This window comes from Haliotis rufescens, unplaced genomic scaffold (genome assembly GCF_023055435.1).
Source record: "Haliotis rufescens isolate VD_foot unplaced genomic scaffold, xgHalRufe1.0.p SCAF_20, whole genome shotgun sequence".
NCBI lineage: Eukaryota > Metazoa > Mollusca > Gastropoda > Lepetellida > Haliotidae > Haliotis > Haliotis rufescens.
The window spans coordinates 14,617,082-14,633,235 of record NW_025963891.1 but is presented as its reverse complement, the minus strand read 5'-3'; the positions used below and the strand labels follow the sequence as shown (position 1 = coordinate 14,633,235).

Genomic DNA, 16,154 nt, shown 5'->3' with positions numbered 1-16,154 from the left:
TTTTGGTGAAAAAAACAGAGTTAAAGGATAAATTTTGTGGTTTATGCTGACAGCCTGAAATGTTTATATACGACAGATAATTTTTTTCAGAATTTAATTACCCATAATTAAGGGTGCATATAACACACGAGTGAGTATTATACGCGAATAAATAAGTCTTTTGTACATTGATCAATCGGAAGGGGTGCTAATTGGGATTGTTCACTAGCCAATATATTAGCAAATATCGCTGTGGGCGCTTATTACGTTGAATACGGTACTGGTTCGTCTGTGTAGTTATATGCAAGTACTTGTCTCCACAGAGTGACCAGGAGGACGTACAGGAAAAGGAGAGAAGTCTACAGACGGCGCTGGAGAATGCTTACAAGTAAGTGTTGCTGAGCCCTGCAATCAAACAAGTCTTCGAGTCTGACCTATTCATTCAGTCACCTGTTGACAAGCATAGGATTCTGGGGACCAATTCTAACCTGGAATCCCTTCAGGATCCTGTCACTAACTCCAGTTTATGACCATGATGACACTGTGTAACACAGCTGTAGGATCAGATTCTGCTTCTCAGAAGATCCAGTCACTGGTACACATCCATAACGCTTCTGGGTCAATAGAGGTCCCCCGTACCCTATGCTCATTGTCAGAGCCGACTGAACTGAGGATTGAGTTGTCAGAATGTGTGTCTTCACTGAGAGATTTGTCCAACCTTCATCAAAGGGAAATAACCACATAAAGCAGTGGCAATACTGAAACTTTTAGTGGGGTGTAAACCGGACGAATACTGTAAATCTTGATATAAACGTGAGCGTGAATTAAATGCGAAAAATGCGAGTGGTCTTTGCTCGCATTATTAAACATTGCATTAATATCAATAATAAGACATTTTGGATAGCAGAAATACCAACTAAGACATACGCTGAAAACAAACAACTATATATTCCACATCACTGTTTATTGAGCAGCACTTGTTACAAGTATATAAACAATGTCATTCAAACACTAATTACATCCTGTGAATTGTCACTGCTGGGGTCAGACAAGCGTTCTACTGACTTATGTCATCACTGATCACACCTGCAAGTCCAGGCAGACGCCACCCAACACGGTGTCTTTGCTCTTTGCGACTGCATCAAAGGCCGACACGTATTGTTTTAGCTGAAGTACTCTACTCAGCGCTAATAAGCAGTGCTATTTGGTGTGTGATTGGATTAATGTAAGGTTGGATTAAGGTGAGGATTCTCCTGTTAACCTGAAAGAGGACATTTTGTTTAGATATGAATCCACTGATGCTTGAGAGGGGGGTCGCATTTTTGGCTAGGGGCGCATTAATTTCAAGTTTCAAGTATCTCTGCATGGAATGAAATAGACACATTATATCGGGGGTGAATTGTCCTTGTACTAATAACGCCGACCACTCTTCTTGTATGGACAAATATGCGCTGCATAGGTTGTCCACAAATTCATAAGAACTTCACTCGATAAGTCTGTTTCAGAATTTGCACCTCTCTTCATCTCTTCTGAATAATGTTATGGGCTGATCTGCCCATTTGACACCACGTATAGTGTCACATGGGTTTACATCCAGTTAAAAATACAGTTACGTTCATTTTGTAAATCCTCTGCAGCATTAGACACGAGGTCGAGGGATTCTGCAAAGCCCTCCTGGGTTGTTGTCTCTGTTTGTCTCTGCTGCTGTCAAGTGTAAGGCGGGAATGTCAAATTGCACAGTTCAGCAATGTCTGATGTCTGGTTGAGCATCGAATTACTGTTCTGGACTGATGACTCATTCCATTGAGTGAGTTGTACAACCTGCAGGAATTGCGCTAAGCTGAGAACTATTACACTAGGTGGCGTTCCTCGTACAAAGCCAGCCGAGGTTATTTACCCGAACTATGCGTGCAGACTCCAACAAGATGAATGCATTATTATATGGTTAACATCTGTCCCTCCCACAGAGAGATTGCTGACCTCCACAAGATGAATGCATTATTATATGGTAAACATCTGTCCCTCCCACAGAGAGATTTCTTACCTCCACAAGATGAATGCAATATTATATGGTAAACATCTGTCCCTCCCATAGATAGATTGCTGACCTCCACAAGATGAATGCATTATTATATGGTAAACATCTGTCCCTCCCACAGAGAGATTTCTTACCTCCACAAGATGAATGCATTATTATATGGTAAACATCTGTCCCTCCCACAGAGAGATTTCTTACCTCCACAAGATGAATGCATTATTATATGGTAAACATCTGTCCCTCCCACAGAGAGATTTCTTACCTCCACAAGATGAATGCATTATTATATGGTTAACATCTGTCCCTCCCATAGAGAGATTTCTGACCTCCACAAGATGAATGCATTATTGTATGGTTTACATCTGTCCCTCCCATAGATAGATTTCTTACCTCCACAAGATGAATGCATTATTATATGGTAAACATCTGTCCCTCCCACAGAGAGATTTCTTACCTCCACAAGATGAATGCATTATTATATGGTAAACATCTGTCCCTCCCATAAATAGATTTCTTACCTCCACAAGATGAATGCATTATTGTATGGTTAACATCTGTCCCTCCCACAGAGAGATTGCTGACCTCCACAAGATGAATGCATTATTATGTGGTTAACATCTGTCCCTCCCACATAGAGATTGCTGACCTCCACAAGATGAATGCATTATTTTATGATTAACATCTGTCCCTCCCACAGAGAGATTGCTGACCTCCACAAGATGAATGCGGCCCAGGACAGCAAGGCCCAGGAGGCTGCCCTCAGTGCGGAGGTGTCGGTGCGGGAGGCTCTCAAGATGGACATGGAGCATGAGAAGATGAGGCACAAGCAGGAGCGAGAGGGACTGATTATGCAGATTGAGGACCTCCGGCTCACCATGACAAGGATGGAGAAGGACCACAACCGGAGGGAGGACATGCTCAGACAGGAGATCTCTGATCTGCAGATGGTGAGTCATAGGTGTAGGGGAGATCTCCAATCTGCAGATGTGAGTCCTGGGTGCAGGGGAGATCTCTGATCTGCAGATGTGAGTCATGGGTGGTTAGGAAATCTCAGATCTGCAGATATGAGTCCTGGGTGGTTAGGAGATCTTCAATCTGCAGATGTGAGTCATGGGTAGTTAGGAGATCTCTGATCTGCAGATATGAGTCCTGGGTGGTTACGAGATCTTCAATCTGCAAATATGAGTCATGGGTGTAGGGGGAGATCTCCAATCTGCAGAATATGAGTCCTGGGTGGTTAGGAGATCTTCAATCTGCAAATGTGAGTCATGGGTGTAGGGGGAGATCTCCAATCTGCAGAATATGAGTCATGGGTGGTTAGGAAATCTCAGATCTGCAGATATGAGTCCTGGGTGGCTAGGAGATCTTCAATCTGCAGATGTGAGTCATGGGTGGTTAGGAAATCTCTGATCTGCAGATGTGAGTCATGGGTGGTTAGGAGATCTCTGATCTGCAGATATGAGTCCTGGGTGGTTACGAGATCTTCAATCTGCAAATATGAGTCATGGGTGTAGGGGGAGATGTCCAATCTGCAGAATATGAGTCCTGGGTGGTTAGGAGATATCTGATCTGCAGGTGTGAGTCATGGGTGGTTAGGAGATCTCTGATTTGCAGATGTGATTCATGGGTGGTTAGGAGATCTCTGATCTGCAGATATGAGTCATGGGTAGTTAGGAGATCTCCAATCTGCAGATGTGAGTCATGGGTATAGGGGGAGATCTCCAATCTGCAGATGTGAGTCATGGGTGTAGGGGGGGGGGAGATCTCAATCTGCAGATGTGAGTCATGGGTATAGGGAGAGATCCCCAATCTCCAGATGGGTGTAGGGGAGATCTACCTACAGTATGCGAGTTGGGAGGTAGGGAAGGTTGTACCTACAGTTTATGTCTTCTTCTGTCCCCAGCAACTGCAGGAGGACGAGGCAAGGACCCAGGAACTGTCCCACAGTGTATCATCAGGTAGGTTCTGTGAAGGCACTCTGCATACATCAATTCAATCATTCATTAGTTGCACCTGTGTCCAGTGGAAGCTTTAAGCAGGCAACAATCACACTTCCTTCTCCTGACTATGCGACCGCCTCCGTGGTCTAGTGGTAGAGCGTCAGCCCGGAGAGCGGAAGGTCCGGGGTTCGATCCCCGGCCGCGTCATACCAAAAGACGTTAAAAGATGGTACTTGTTGTTACCCTGTCTGGCGCTCGGCATTAAGGGGCTAAAACAAGGACTGGTCAGCTCGGAGTCAGTATACTGTGTCTGAGTGGGGTATTCATGTTAAACTGCAGCATGGTATCTCAGTGTGCTAGCACTATCGGCATCAATTCGGACTAGTACAAGCAGCCACACACACACGTGCATGCACGTTGCTATATAAGTGCAATAATCTTGAAAGCGACGTTAAACCCAATTTCACCTCACCCACCTGAGTATCTGACATAGTTACTGTGAGGTTCTGGGGTGGAATGGGCCTTAGATACCTAATGTTGTCATATGAGGCTACTCAATGTATCCGGTGGTCAAATTCAGTGAATGGCTGATAGCTTTGTACTTTGACGGCATGGATCATGATTGATAATATCAATAACTGGTTTTGATGGTTTAGACCCAATTGTTTACAGGCAGTCATTTGTCTTTCAATTTTGCTGATTTCTGTATTAAACAACTAACAAATCCAACCTGCTTTTGAATGTTGTAAAGACTGTACAAGGCTATTGTCATGTGTCCTGGACTGTATTTAGTTGAAATACTTTGTCTGAGTGGAGTATCCATGTTAAGCTGCCTCAGGTTTGTCAGGCTAGTTCTATAAAAGTGGCATCACTCTGGACTAGTACAAGCAGACATGCACACACACAAACGCTCACACATGTTACTTCATTAGTGCAATTATCTTGAATGCAGCGTTAGACCCCATGTCACGTCACCATTTTTGGTTGGTTTTCTCTGTACAGTATCTGGGGGCACGGGTGGCCAAGTTGTCTAAGGTGCCGCGATTCGCTGTGCAGAGTTGTGTCCCTTGGGCACGCCAGAAACCTATGATTGTGGGTTTGAATCCCAGTTCGCCCCCATTATGTTTGTCAGCACCATACCCATGCTCGTGGGTTTCACCGAAATGGTAAACGTCTTAGACCTGCATCACTTCGGGCTTTCCTCCAACATTAGGCTGACACGCTTTGATATAACTGGAATACTGTTAAAAGCGGCGTTAAACCCAACTCACTCACTCACTCACTCACTCTGTACAGTATCTGCAGTGAGATAACCAATGCATGTATTATATTGGAGAAAAATAACCCTTTTGCGTTTAGATATCTGTGTTTTTATTGTAAAAAGAAACTGGAGCTGACACAATGTCCGTCTCTGTTCCCCAGCTACCCGGCCGCTGCTGAGGCAGATAGAGAACCTCCAGGCCAACTACACCGCACAGTCCACGTCCTGGGAGAAGGTGGAACGCAACATCACAGAGAGGCTGGGTGAGTCGGGGCAGGTCTCACTGGTGGTCAGACACAACACGTGACCTACCTGGGAATGGAACTTTAGGCTATTCTTTGTCCTCTGCTCTTATATACTTATAAATAATTTGAAAAACCTCAGAAAGTTATTAAATATTTGAATTACCATTATCCCCCAAGTCCAATCTGGTTTGATGATTTGTCCACAACATTAATATGATGAGTTATTCCAGATACCTTGATATATGCACTTATCTGACCTCAATATTTGTTTTGTATGTTTCTTAAATTATTATCAAACATGTCAGATTGGTCCTGTAATCCAGGGGCGGTCAGGTTAGTGGTTAAAGCGTTCTCTCTTCACGCCGAAGACCCGGGTTCGATTCCCGACATGGGTACAATGTGTGAAGCCTATTTCTGTTGTCCCCCGCCGTGATATTGCTGGAATATTGCTAAAAGTGGCGTAAAACCATACTCACTCACTCACTCCTGTAATCCATGTAAGCCTTATGAGAACTGTATGCTATCTGTCCTGACCATTTCTCACTGGAATCATGGTTGGCAGTAATTCACTTTGCGCAGCTGCATGCCTTAGCCATGCCAGGACCCAATGATTTTTGAGTGTGAATAGCCCAATGGTCTAAGGTGCCGCAGTTTGTTGTGCAGAGTTGTGTCCCTTGTGAACTTGGGCTCAAGTCATGGTTCTCTGAGATTATGTTTCTAAGTTTGTCAGCACCACAGCCATGTTTGTGGATTTCAACAGTGGTAAACGTCTAACAGAAGCTGCCATGACATAGCAGAAATACTGTTCAAAGTGGCATTAAACCCAACTTACTCACACACGAGTCTGAATCACAGATTCACCCTGATTATAGTAATAGCTGGTCAGCACCATTCCTGTGATAAACATCAACAATCAACATGACGTTGAGCTCTCCGCCCACTTTAAGCTGACATGCATTCATATAACTGCAACATTGTACTGAAACTTGGTCTGACCTCCTCCAGCGGATGCCCAGGGCCAGCTTGCTATGGCTGTAGAGAAGGAAAGGTCAGTGAGCGAGAAACTGATGGATCAGAACGTCCGTCTGACCACGCTGGAGTCCCAGACGGCACGGCTCCGGCAGGAGAAGTCCCAGCTCCTGGCACAGGCCGAGATGGACAAGGCTAAGATTGAACTGTTGGAGGAATCGAAACTCAAGTGAGTGGATGAAATATAACCTGCCTGTATTTGTATGGAATTGTGGGGGCAGTTGTGCTTAATATATACAATTTCACAGGTGTTTTGTATGAACCAATTCTGTCTTTGAGTATCCATTTCGAATTAATAATTGACTTTCAGACTTTTCATTCTTTTTACCAGGAACGTGCCTGACTTTCAGTGATCTTTTAGAATATACTTTGCCAGTCCATATGTTTATGTATCAGTGTTGGCTGAAGAGTGCATTTTGCGTCTTCAACGCACAAAAATAAGTTGAACGCACCTGCGTAACATGTGTGGGTCTCGTGGATGCAGTGACTGGGGCTATATTAATTTCATATCGAATTGACACTGTTATCGTACGTCTTTGCGTAAAGGTATTTGATGCCAAACAAGACAGCGAAGCATGTTGATTAACACTTCCGTTTGCTAAACCAAACCAGTTTCATTATTCTCTCCCTTTTTTTGACAAATACCCAAACCGGTTTCTTGACCTATATCAATTTTCGGTATGGTCCGTAGCTTTGCTTCAGCCAATCAGGTGCCACATATTAAGCAAGTCGGATATAGTCGTAATTAATTTAGCTTGCTGATTGGTCGAAAATATCCTGACCTTGTGTCAAACTAAAAATAGCCAGGCACATCAAGGGTATACTTCAGAACGTGGTAACAGTGACCCGCGAAATCGAGCGACCGTGTAGGATGATACGCTATGTTATCGCGGTAGTTAATTTATAATGGATCGTAGTGGGGCACGCTTACAAACTTATTAAATACGTGATTCACAAAATGTTTGTTGTTCATTGGATTGATTGATGCTGATTTTCTTTACCGAGTTCGGTAAACAAAGTACCTGTCATTGGTGAATCTTACCTCAGTAAGTAAGGCTGTGTGGATTATATGGTATATCACTTCCTGTTTTGAATTTTGCATACGACCGAGGTTTGATATTTTGCAGTTGCGAAAAGATTTCTTATTTTTCACAAACACTGTGTTCTGTTGTTAATGTTACGTTATAATGGTATAAATTGGACCCCTCCATTTTTGTTTGGGACCCCTAATTTTATGATGAAGGGGTCCAAGTGACCCCAAGAAAATTTAAGCCAGAGCAGACACTGATGTATGTATATACATGGAATTATATTTTGTTTTGCAATTATTTTTCTAATGTAGAACTGTGTTGTGTAGCAAAGAACAATTTCAATTCTGATTGTCAGTAATCCTACTTTTTAGTGATGATGATGATGATGATGATGATTGTTGATTGCAGTGAAATGGCTCAGGTTGATGCGGTCAAGAACAAGATGTCGAAGGAGATTACTGAACTCAAGAAAGACAAGGTAAGCTTTGCAGGAGAAGTAGAGACATGTAGTTCAGGAGTCAATAACCCAAAGTTAGGATTGCAGGTAAGAATACAGATCCCCAGCAGCCTATGCTTGTCGTCAAAGGCGACTAATTGGATCGGGTGGTCATCCTCACTGACTTGGTTGATTGCATGTCATTGTTTTGGAGCTGTGAGGATGTGTAGCTTGAGTTGCGTGAGTGACCGTGTTGATGTTGCTGCTGCAGGTGTTCCTGGAGACGCAGGTGGAGATGGAGAAGATGAAGGTAGAAACGGAGAAGAAGAGGGTTGCCATGATGGAGGACCAGATCAGGCTGCAGGTAGGAATGCACGGGCAGGGGGATTATTAGCTAGTTAAGGGTAGTTAAGAGTCTTGGGTCTAGCATTACGGGTCCAGCCATTCTATTTGGTGCAATCTTTGTCCAAGCTTTGAAATTTGAACCCTCATAAGTCTTCATTGCAGGCTTTTCTGCCTGATCAAAGATAAAAATTATTAATTGCTATTTAGGCAGCCATATTGTTTTCAGGTTGTAGGTGATCAGTGTTGTAGATATGTATGTGTGGTCAGTCAGCATCATGCAAGGTTTCAGTTAGTTGGTTATCGGAATGAGCATCTACTTTAGGATTTACCTTCCAGGGAATATTGGGGTACCCATACTCGTATTGTGGCAATTATGTGTAGTTGTGAGAAAAGAAATTCCGACAACTAGCCTTGAAATGATGGTTCCAGGAGCGAGAAGGTCCCAAGTCCCGGGGCACACCCTCCCCAGTGTCCGTGTCCAGACAGGAGAGTGTCAGCAGCTTCCAGGCACATCCCGAGTTCCTCCCTGTGCTGCCACAGGTAGGTCATGGAAGGTCAATTGCTTTCCCTCCAAACTGATATTGGCACGCGATCATCTCATCCATGTGTCATTTGATATTCAAAAACATGAACACTAGTCGATAAAAGTTTAAACTCCAAGGCTTGAGTTTTAAACTTTTATCAACAAGTGTTGATATATTTCATATCAAAACATACAACACTTAGATTCTGTGTACCATCCAAATGGTAAATATTCAGTGTCTTGATTGTAAAAAAGTACAGCTCGCCAGCTTCTGTGGCAGAGAGTTTTGGGTCATAAGAGAACTGTCTAGTCGCCTAGTCAAAACATGAACACTAGTCGATTAAAGTTTGAAACTCCAAAGCTTGAGTTTTAAACTTTTATCAACAAGTGTTGATATATTTCATATCAAAACATACAACAGTTAGATTCTGTGTACCATCCAATTGGTAAATAATCAGTGTCTTGATTGTAAAAAAGTACAGCTCGCCAGCTTCAGTGGCAGAGACTTTTGGGTTGTCTAGTCGTATCTGTTCCCTGTGTAACTCCCTGTGATGCTTGCTGCAGGAGGATCTGTTAGAGCGGACGCTGATGCTGTCATCACCCAACGGCAGTAAGATGAACCTGTATGAGAGCCTGAGACAGAGCGGGGCGGCCACCCTGTTGGAGAACCTGCAGTCACAGTTGAAGCAGCGAGAGGGAGAGATCATCCAGCTACAGGTGACCATCATGTCAATGAGGTTTTAAACAGTGTGTCACTTATATCTTTTATGTGGGAGGATAGCACAGGGGGTCGCAGGTTGTAAACCATTTTGAGGTACCCATGAGATATGTGTATGGTCTCCATGCTGGGCTCCACCCCTGACCTGCATATCCTGGCACAGTTAAGGGAGACTATTCTGCATAGAGAATTGTCATGCCTTTCACTGGTGTGTCCTCCTTGTTTAATCAAAGATTATCTAATTAAAAGTGATCTTTAAGGTGTCATACATCAGTTGGTACTTTTTCAATATTTGCCTAAAAAAGTCAGTGTTACTAAGGTTTGGATGAAAATAGGACATACAAATGTAATTGTATAGGTCCATTTAAGTGTATGATGATGGGGATAGATTTTAATGGTTTGTCTGTTCCCTTTCAAAATTCCCCTGTGGTGATTCTGGGTTAGAAGAGGTCCTCAGTGACCCATGTTGTCATACACGGCTGCTTTATGGACAGGTGGTCAGACTTAGTGACTTGATGGTGTCATCATACCCCAACAGCTTGGATATTTGTTTATAATTTCAGTCTCTGGTTGTCTGGTCCAGGCTTCATTATGTATCGGCCGCCCTTATGTGGCTGGAATATTGCTGTATGCGGCATTAAACAACATCCAAATAAACAAAATCTTAGTAAGGCTAAAAAAAGTAATAGTCTTGTATCTCAGGCACCACTCGCATCATCATAAAGTCTGCCCCACATTTTTGGGTTTTTTCACAATGCACAAAAAAAATTGAAAATGGAAACAAAAACAAAAGGTGCAATGAACTTTATGATGATGTGGGCAGTGCCTGAGAACCAAGACTATTATTTTTTTTACCCTAAATCTTGGCCTGGTGGTCAGGTATCTTACAGATAGTCATCTGCATCGTAATCTGAATTTTGTAGAAGAAGAAGAAGACGTATTTACTTGAAATATTGATGTTGCAGAGTGAGATTGGATCACTTGAACGAACCCGAGAGTCAATGGCAAAGGAACTTGTAAATCTGACCAATCAGAATGAAGACCTTGAGGAGCAGGTACAGGATTTGCCGCACGTGCAAGACCAGTACAAGGTATGTGCGCAGGAGTGGGACACACAAGTCACATATATACTAATAAGGGGGTGTGGGGGAGCCTAGTGGTTAAAGTGTTCGCCAAAGACCCGAGTTCAATTCCCCACATGGGTACAATATGTGAAGCCCATTTCTGGTGTTCCCAGTTGTGATGTTGCTGGAATATTGCTAAAAGCAGCGTAAAACAGTACTCACTCACTCATATACTAATAAATACATTGCAAGTGTTTCGGTGGCATTTGATTGAATAACCAAGCAATAGTTATTGTGGGAGTGTGAAAATCAAAATAGGCCACTCCCACTGACAGACTACTGTTTCCTGATTGGTCCACGCTCTCTGCCTGATGGCATTCATTCACTTGATGAAGGAGTAAGCATATATACTCCTAAACGTTGTGTTCCTCATAATAAAGAAGTTGACAAATTCTCTTCCTTATGTGTATCACTTCTAAATGCCTTTCAAAGACTTGATCCCTAGTATGAGTTATACAAGGTTGTCTGCAGGGGTCCGGAAACCGTCATATGCGCCGGACATGTCCGACTGGGAATCTCAAATGTCCGGTTTAAAATATTGCTTACCGGACATTTAAATTTTTCTGTCCGGACATTTTAAAAAGTATTGTCCGGACATTCTTAAATTTTGACCGGACGTGATCAACAGTTAGGACTGAGCAGTTTCTGTCTGCAGTTGTAACACAATGAAGATTATCTACACTGACAAGCTTTGTTTGTTTTGATTGCTGTAAATACATTGTACCTACATGATAGTCCAATCGGTCAATCACTGTCATAGGCAATAAACTGAGTTGACACTGATTAATCGAGGATTAATTACTGAGAACATCTTGTTAATTTGAGTAAAATGTGTTTACAACTGTACATAAATACCTTGCATCATCGATGTACCTCATTATCCTCACAATGCTACGATACGTAACCTCAGACAAGAAGCGAAAGCGTGACGACAGCCAGTCGACCTGCATCGGTCAAGCGGATCTGCCAAACCCTCAAAGTCTTAATGATCATTTTGTAAGTCGTGGCTAACGACTTTCACTTGGTTGACATACAATGAGGATTTGCAGATTTTATTGTTTTCAGTAGCTAGTCGTATATTGAATCTTGATTGACCGCCATTTTGCTTTCTGTGACGATCAATATCAAATTTTTTTATGGTCAATAATTAAGAACAGATGAAAAAAGTATTCAAATAACTATTGCTATCAACGATATTTTAGTATTTATGATTATATTATCTGTCCTGATTTTAAATAATCTTTAGTTTAAAAAAAAATAGGTCACGTGATAACCAAATATGGGATAATAGTCTCGATCCAAATGTTACAACGCATACACTTGAGCAGATTCATGAATATTAATTAGACCGTTCACTACGTTAACAGATCGTTATTATAACAGAAACAAATGTATGTTTTCCATATATATCTAAAATGATATTATTTGTTATTAATTGTCTGGTGAATTAAACAATTTAAATTGAAACCATCCATAATTCATCATATTATAAATATGTAACAACTTGTAATGTGTGTGTAAAAAGTCGTACTAAAATACGCTATTTGCAGGGGGCGTGGCCTAAATGCAAATGTCCGATTGGGATTTTAAATTTTCCGGACCCCTGGTTGACTGTATACAAGATGTTATACAAACAACTTGTTATGGCATCAGTTACCACATGCGTGTCTTTGCACATAATATGGAGACATGTCCAGTATGATACAGTGTGTGATGTTGCCAGGATCTGGACCAGCGGTACAACGCCCTGCTGCAGATGTACGGGGAGAAGGTGGAGCAGGCCGAGGAGCTCAAGCTGGACCTGCAGGATGTCAAGGACATGTACAAGGCTCAGGTAAGCTGACGGCACTGTGTTAACACCCCGAATCGGGTTCAGTGCACCTGCTTTCACATCAATTCACCCAGTAGAGATGTAGGGGAGACAAAGCTCTCTGCTCCATTCTTGTGTCAACAACTTAACAGGGTGGGGTAGCCTTGTGGTAAAAGTGTTCAATTCCCGACATGGGTACAATGTGTGAAGCCCATTTCTTGTGTCCCCCGCCATGATATTGCTGGAATATTGCTAAACGCGGTGTAAAACCATACTCACTTACTCTCTAACTGGCTAACATGTATTGATTACAAGATGTGAGACTCGATTAGTTACAGACAGCCGTCATATAGCTGGAATATTGCTGTGTGCGGCGTTAAACAACAACACCACGCCACGTCACGCCACGCCACGCCACAAACAAACAAAACAAGATTTGATTTCATTCTTGGTCATTGTACCCTGATGGAGTAGATCCGTTCTTGCACACACTGTTGTTACCTTTCCTTGATTCAGTTATTTACAGGTTGTAGTGATATAGCTGAAATATTGCTGACTGCTGCATTAAACAACATTCACTCATGTACATCAAGAGTGAGTGAGTGTATTTTGTTTGATGCTTCAGTCAGAAATATTCAAACTACATAAAGATTATGAGCTAGGAATGGAAAACAATCGAAGCTCCTTTCAAAAGGAGTCCAATAACAGAGTTAGTCCTACTTTTGTAACGGGCAGACATGGACACTAGTCAGTTAGTCCAACACTAGTAACAATCTAGACAGACTAGTTGTGTAATCTCAAAACCTAGTTATCTTACATCACCACTAGACTTGTTGGATATGACCAGCGGTCTACCCCCGAGAGTGTATGGATACTTGGATGCAATGATTTCTGTGTGAATATTGCTCACCATTCAAACCTTTCCGAGTCACATTGTAATATAGGAGCTCTTGTGGTAAATTCTAACTAGATGTGGAATGTCTTCAGCAGTAACAGTGTTGAATGTGTTTATTGAATATGCTGGCTCAATGTATTTGTTGAATGTGTTTGTTGAATGTGCTTATTGAATGTGATTGTTAAATATGGGGGTTGAATGTGTTTGTTGAATATGCTTGTTGATTGTGTTTGTTGAATATGCTGGTTGAATGTGCTTGTTTATTTTGTTTGTTGAATATGCTGGTTGAATATGTTGGTTGAATGTGATCGCAGATTGACCACCTGTTGGCCAAGTGAGGACAAGAGACAAATGCGACAAGTGCAATACTGGAGTATGGACGGACCTGCAGCCGGTGTTGACCATCAGGACGCTGCTTCAGACAGAGGCCCACCTCATCCCGAGCCACAGACTCCTGTTGTTGCTGCAGTAAACATGCAGTAGCACTACCTTGACATGGGAAATATTCAAAGGAAGAACCAGGTCCTTTACTTGGTGGTGTTGTGCTGCTTTAGTAAGAATCAAATATTGTGGTAGATGTTGCTGTTTTCTCCATAGTCTTCATTATTGCTATACCTCTGGTATGGCGTTGCTGGGTCCAGATAGCAACACATATGTTGGTGTCTTCTGTAGGAGTATTGTCAAACATTGCATAATATGGGCTAGTACGGTATAAACCAGAAATGGTCACAACCAGTATTACCTCCCCTTGACCTTGTACTGGGATCAGTTTGCATGGATTATTAAGTTCAAGTTCCAGAGATTGTTGCTGCAAGATGATGGTATCACGTATTCTTCACCGATGTGAGTCTGCCAAGTAAATACAGAGGGAAGGTGTACAACTGTTTTGAATTAGAGGACAAGCTACTGTTGCTGTAGTGGAAATGTTTTGAGACACCCACTATTAAATATAGTCATGACCATCACTTTTTCTGACTAAATAATGCATTGTAAACAAATCATGCAGTGAGCTTCCATATACTCGGACAGTGTGTACATGAGAACTCAAGCCATTTTTAATGTGCTGAATATGTTTTGGTTGGGTCTTGGTTCCTATTGTTGGAGTTTAGCTCCTTAAGGCTTAAAAAAATAAAAGAATTGGTTCTCAGGCCATTGCTTTTGAAAATATAGTGCGGGTTTGTGGACGGCATCTTTGTTTTGGTTGTTCAAACTCGGATGTAACCATATAAACAGGTGTGTAACCAGATAAACAGTGGTGTTCAATCAACCTGGGACAGTGTCTCCCTACCTAAATGTATTCCTTGATGAGTAAAATACTGGAATACAGTGTTTGACTACCGTTTGACTTAAAGGATTTTTTTGGGTAAAAAATGGAAATAAAAATGTGTGGCAAACTTTATGATGATGCGGGCGGTGCCTGAGAGCAAATGCTATCTTAGATAGAGATCAATAATCCTTGTAACATATTCAGACTTCGAAAAACATACAATGAGCATTGTATATGTACCAATCATGATCATCCATCTCAACAATCAAGCTACACTTTTTCTGCCTCATACACGGCTCTTGCGACTAACAATTATGCTTGTCGTAAAGGGCGACTGACGGGATGGGGTGTTCAGGCTTACTGACTTGGTTGATACATATTATTGTATCCCAATTGGATGGATCGATGCTCATGATGTCAATCACTTGATTGTCTTGTTCAGACTTGATTATCTACAGACCGCCATCATATAGTTGGAATATTGCTGAGTGTGGCATTAAACAACAAACAAACAAACAAATCCTCTGCATGACCTGTCTCTCTTCAGTTCCAGTTCAAGAGTTTTGTCTTCCCACAATGGACCCAGGGTGTGACTGACAGTTTAACAGTATCTTTACAGTTACATTTGCTTGCTTATGCTTGATGTTTTTAATCACTGATTGTTATTTTATAACAGTGATCAAAAGTGGGATTCGTATCACTTGGAAGCTGAATTATTTTATGTTTTAGGTCAATTCTTCTGTGAACTTGTTCAGTGTTAACCAGCAGTGTGAAGCAGTGTTAAACATGCCATGTCTTTCAAAGCTCTGTGATTCATTGTTGTAGCAATGAAGTGCTTCTACACTATTGTCCAGTCCAGTGTATGTATATAGTTTGTTGCAGCCAGCTGTGCTTGAAATTGATCTTCAGCAACCCATGTTTGTTGTAAAAGGCGACTAACAGGATCGGGTGGTCAGGCTCACTGACATGTCATTTCCCAATCGCATAGATCGATGCTCATGATATTAATCACTGGATTGTCTGGTCCAGACTCAATTATTTACAGACCGCCGTCATATGGCTGGAATATTGCTGAGTGTGGCGTTAACCAACAAACTGTGTGACCCTCCAGAAAAATATATAATATTTGGTTGTAGTGGTGTCAGCAGCCAGGTGGCACTTATGTGTTTGATATATATCACAGGTATGCTTCTAGATGTCATGACATGTCGGATGTAAACTATTTATTATTGTACATAGACTAAGAGATGCCATGTGGTGTGAATACTTGTTTGTTATAATGGGGGATCAACATGCTCTATAAGAGGGAAATAAAATGAAAATTATTAATGAACTTCCATTCCTTATTCTTTTCATACACTTCAGAAAACATGTGTCTGCAGTACAATGTACAGGCATACCCAAGGCTCATTGTCAACGATTTCCTTTAAGTCTGTTGACTGGTTAAGTAAGGATGTGTCAAAATATATGTCTGGTCATCTGTTGAATGATGCCATACATAGAATGAAGTTGC

At 41.9% G+C, this 16,154-nt stretch overlaps 1 protein-coding gene across 2 annotated transcripts in view; it reads left to right on the top strand.

Annotated features, from left to right (window-relative positions):
* The window catches only part of LOC124132219 (TATA element modulatory factor-like), a 38,723-nt gene extending 22,749 nt beyond the window's left edge, over positions 1-15,974 (top strand). For both annotated transcript variants that reach the window (XM_048400878.1, XM_048400877.1), the window contains 12 exons: positions 303-367; positions 2,715-2,964; positions 3,921-3,975; positions 5,380-5,481; positions 6,469-6,661; positions 7,932-8,001; positions 8,231-8,323; positions 8,734-8,844; positions 9,392-9,544; positions 10,511-10,636; positions 12,393-12,503; positions 13,689-15,974. In XM_048400878.1, the coding sequence (XP_048256835.1) occupies positions 303-367; positions 2,715-2,964; positions 3,921-3,975; positions 5,380-5,481; positions 6,469-6,661; positions 7,932-8,001; positions 8,231-8,323; positions 8,734-8,844; positions 9,392-9,544; positions 10,511-10,636; positions 12,393-12,503; positions 13,689-13,712 (1,353 nt within the window). In that variant the 3' untranslated portion in view covers positions 13,713-15,974. The remainder of the gene's footprint in view (positions 1-302; positions 368-2,714; positions 2,965-3,920; positions 3,976-5,379; positions 5,482-6,468; positions 6,662-7,931; positions 8,002-8,230; positions 8,324-8,733; positions 8,845-9,391; positions 9,545-10,510; positions 10,637-12,392; positions 12,504-13,688) is intronic.
* Positions 15,975-16,154: the final 180 nt, after the last annotated feature.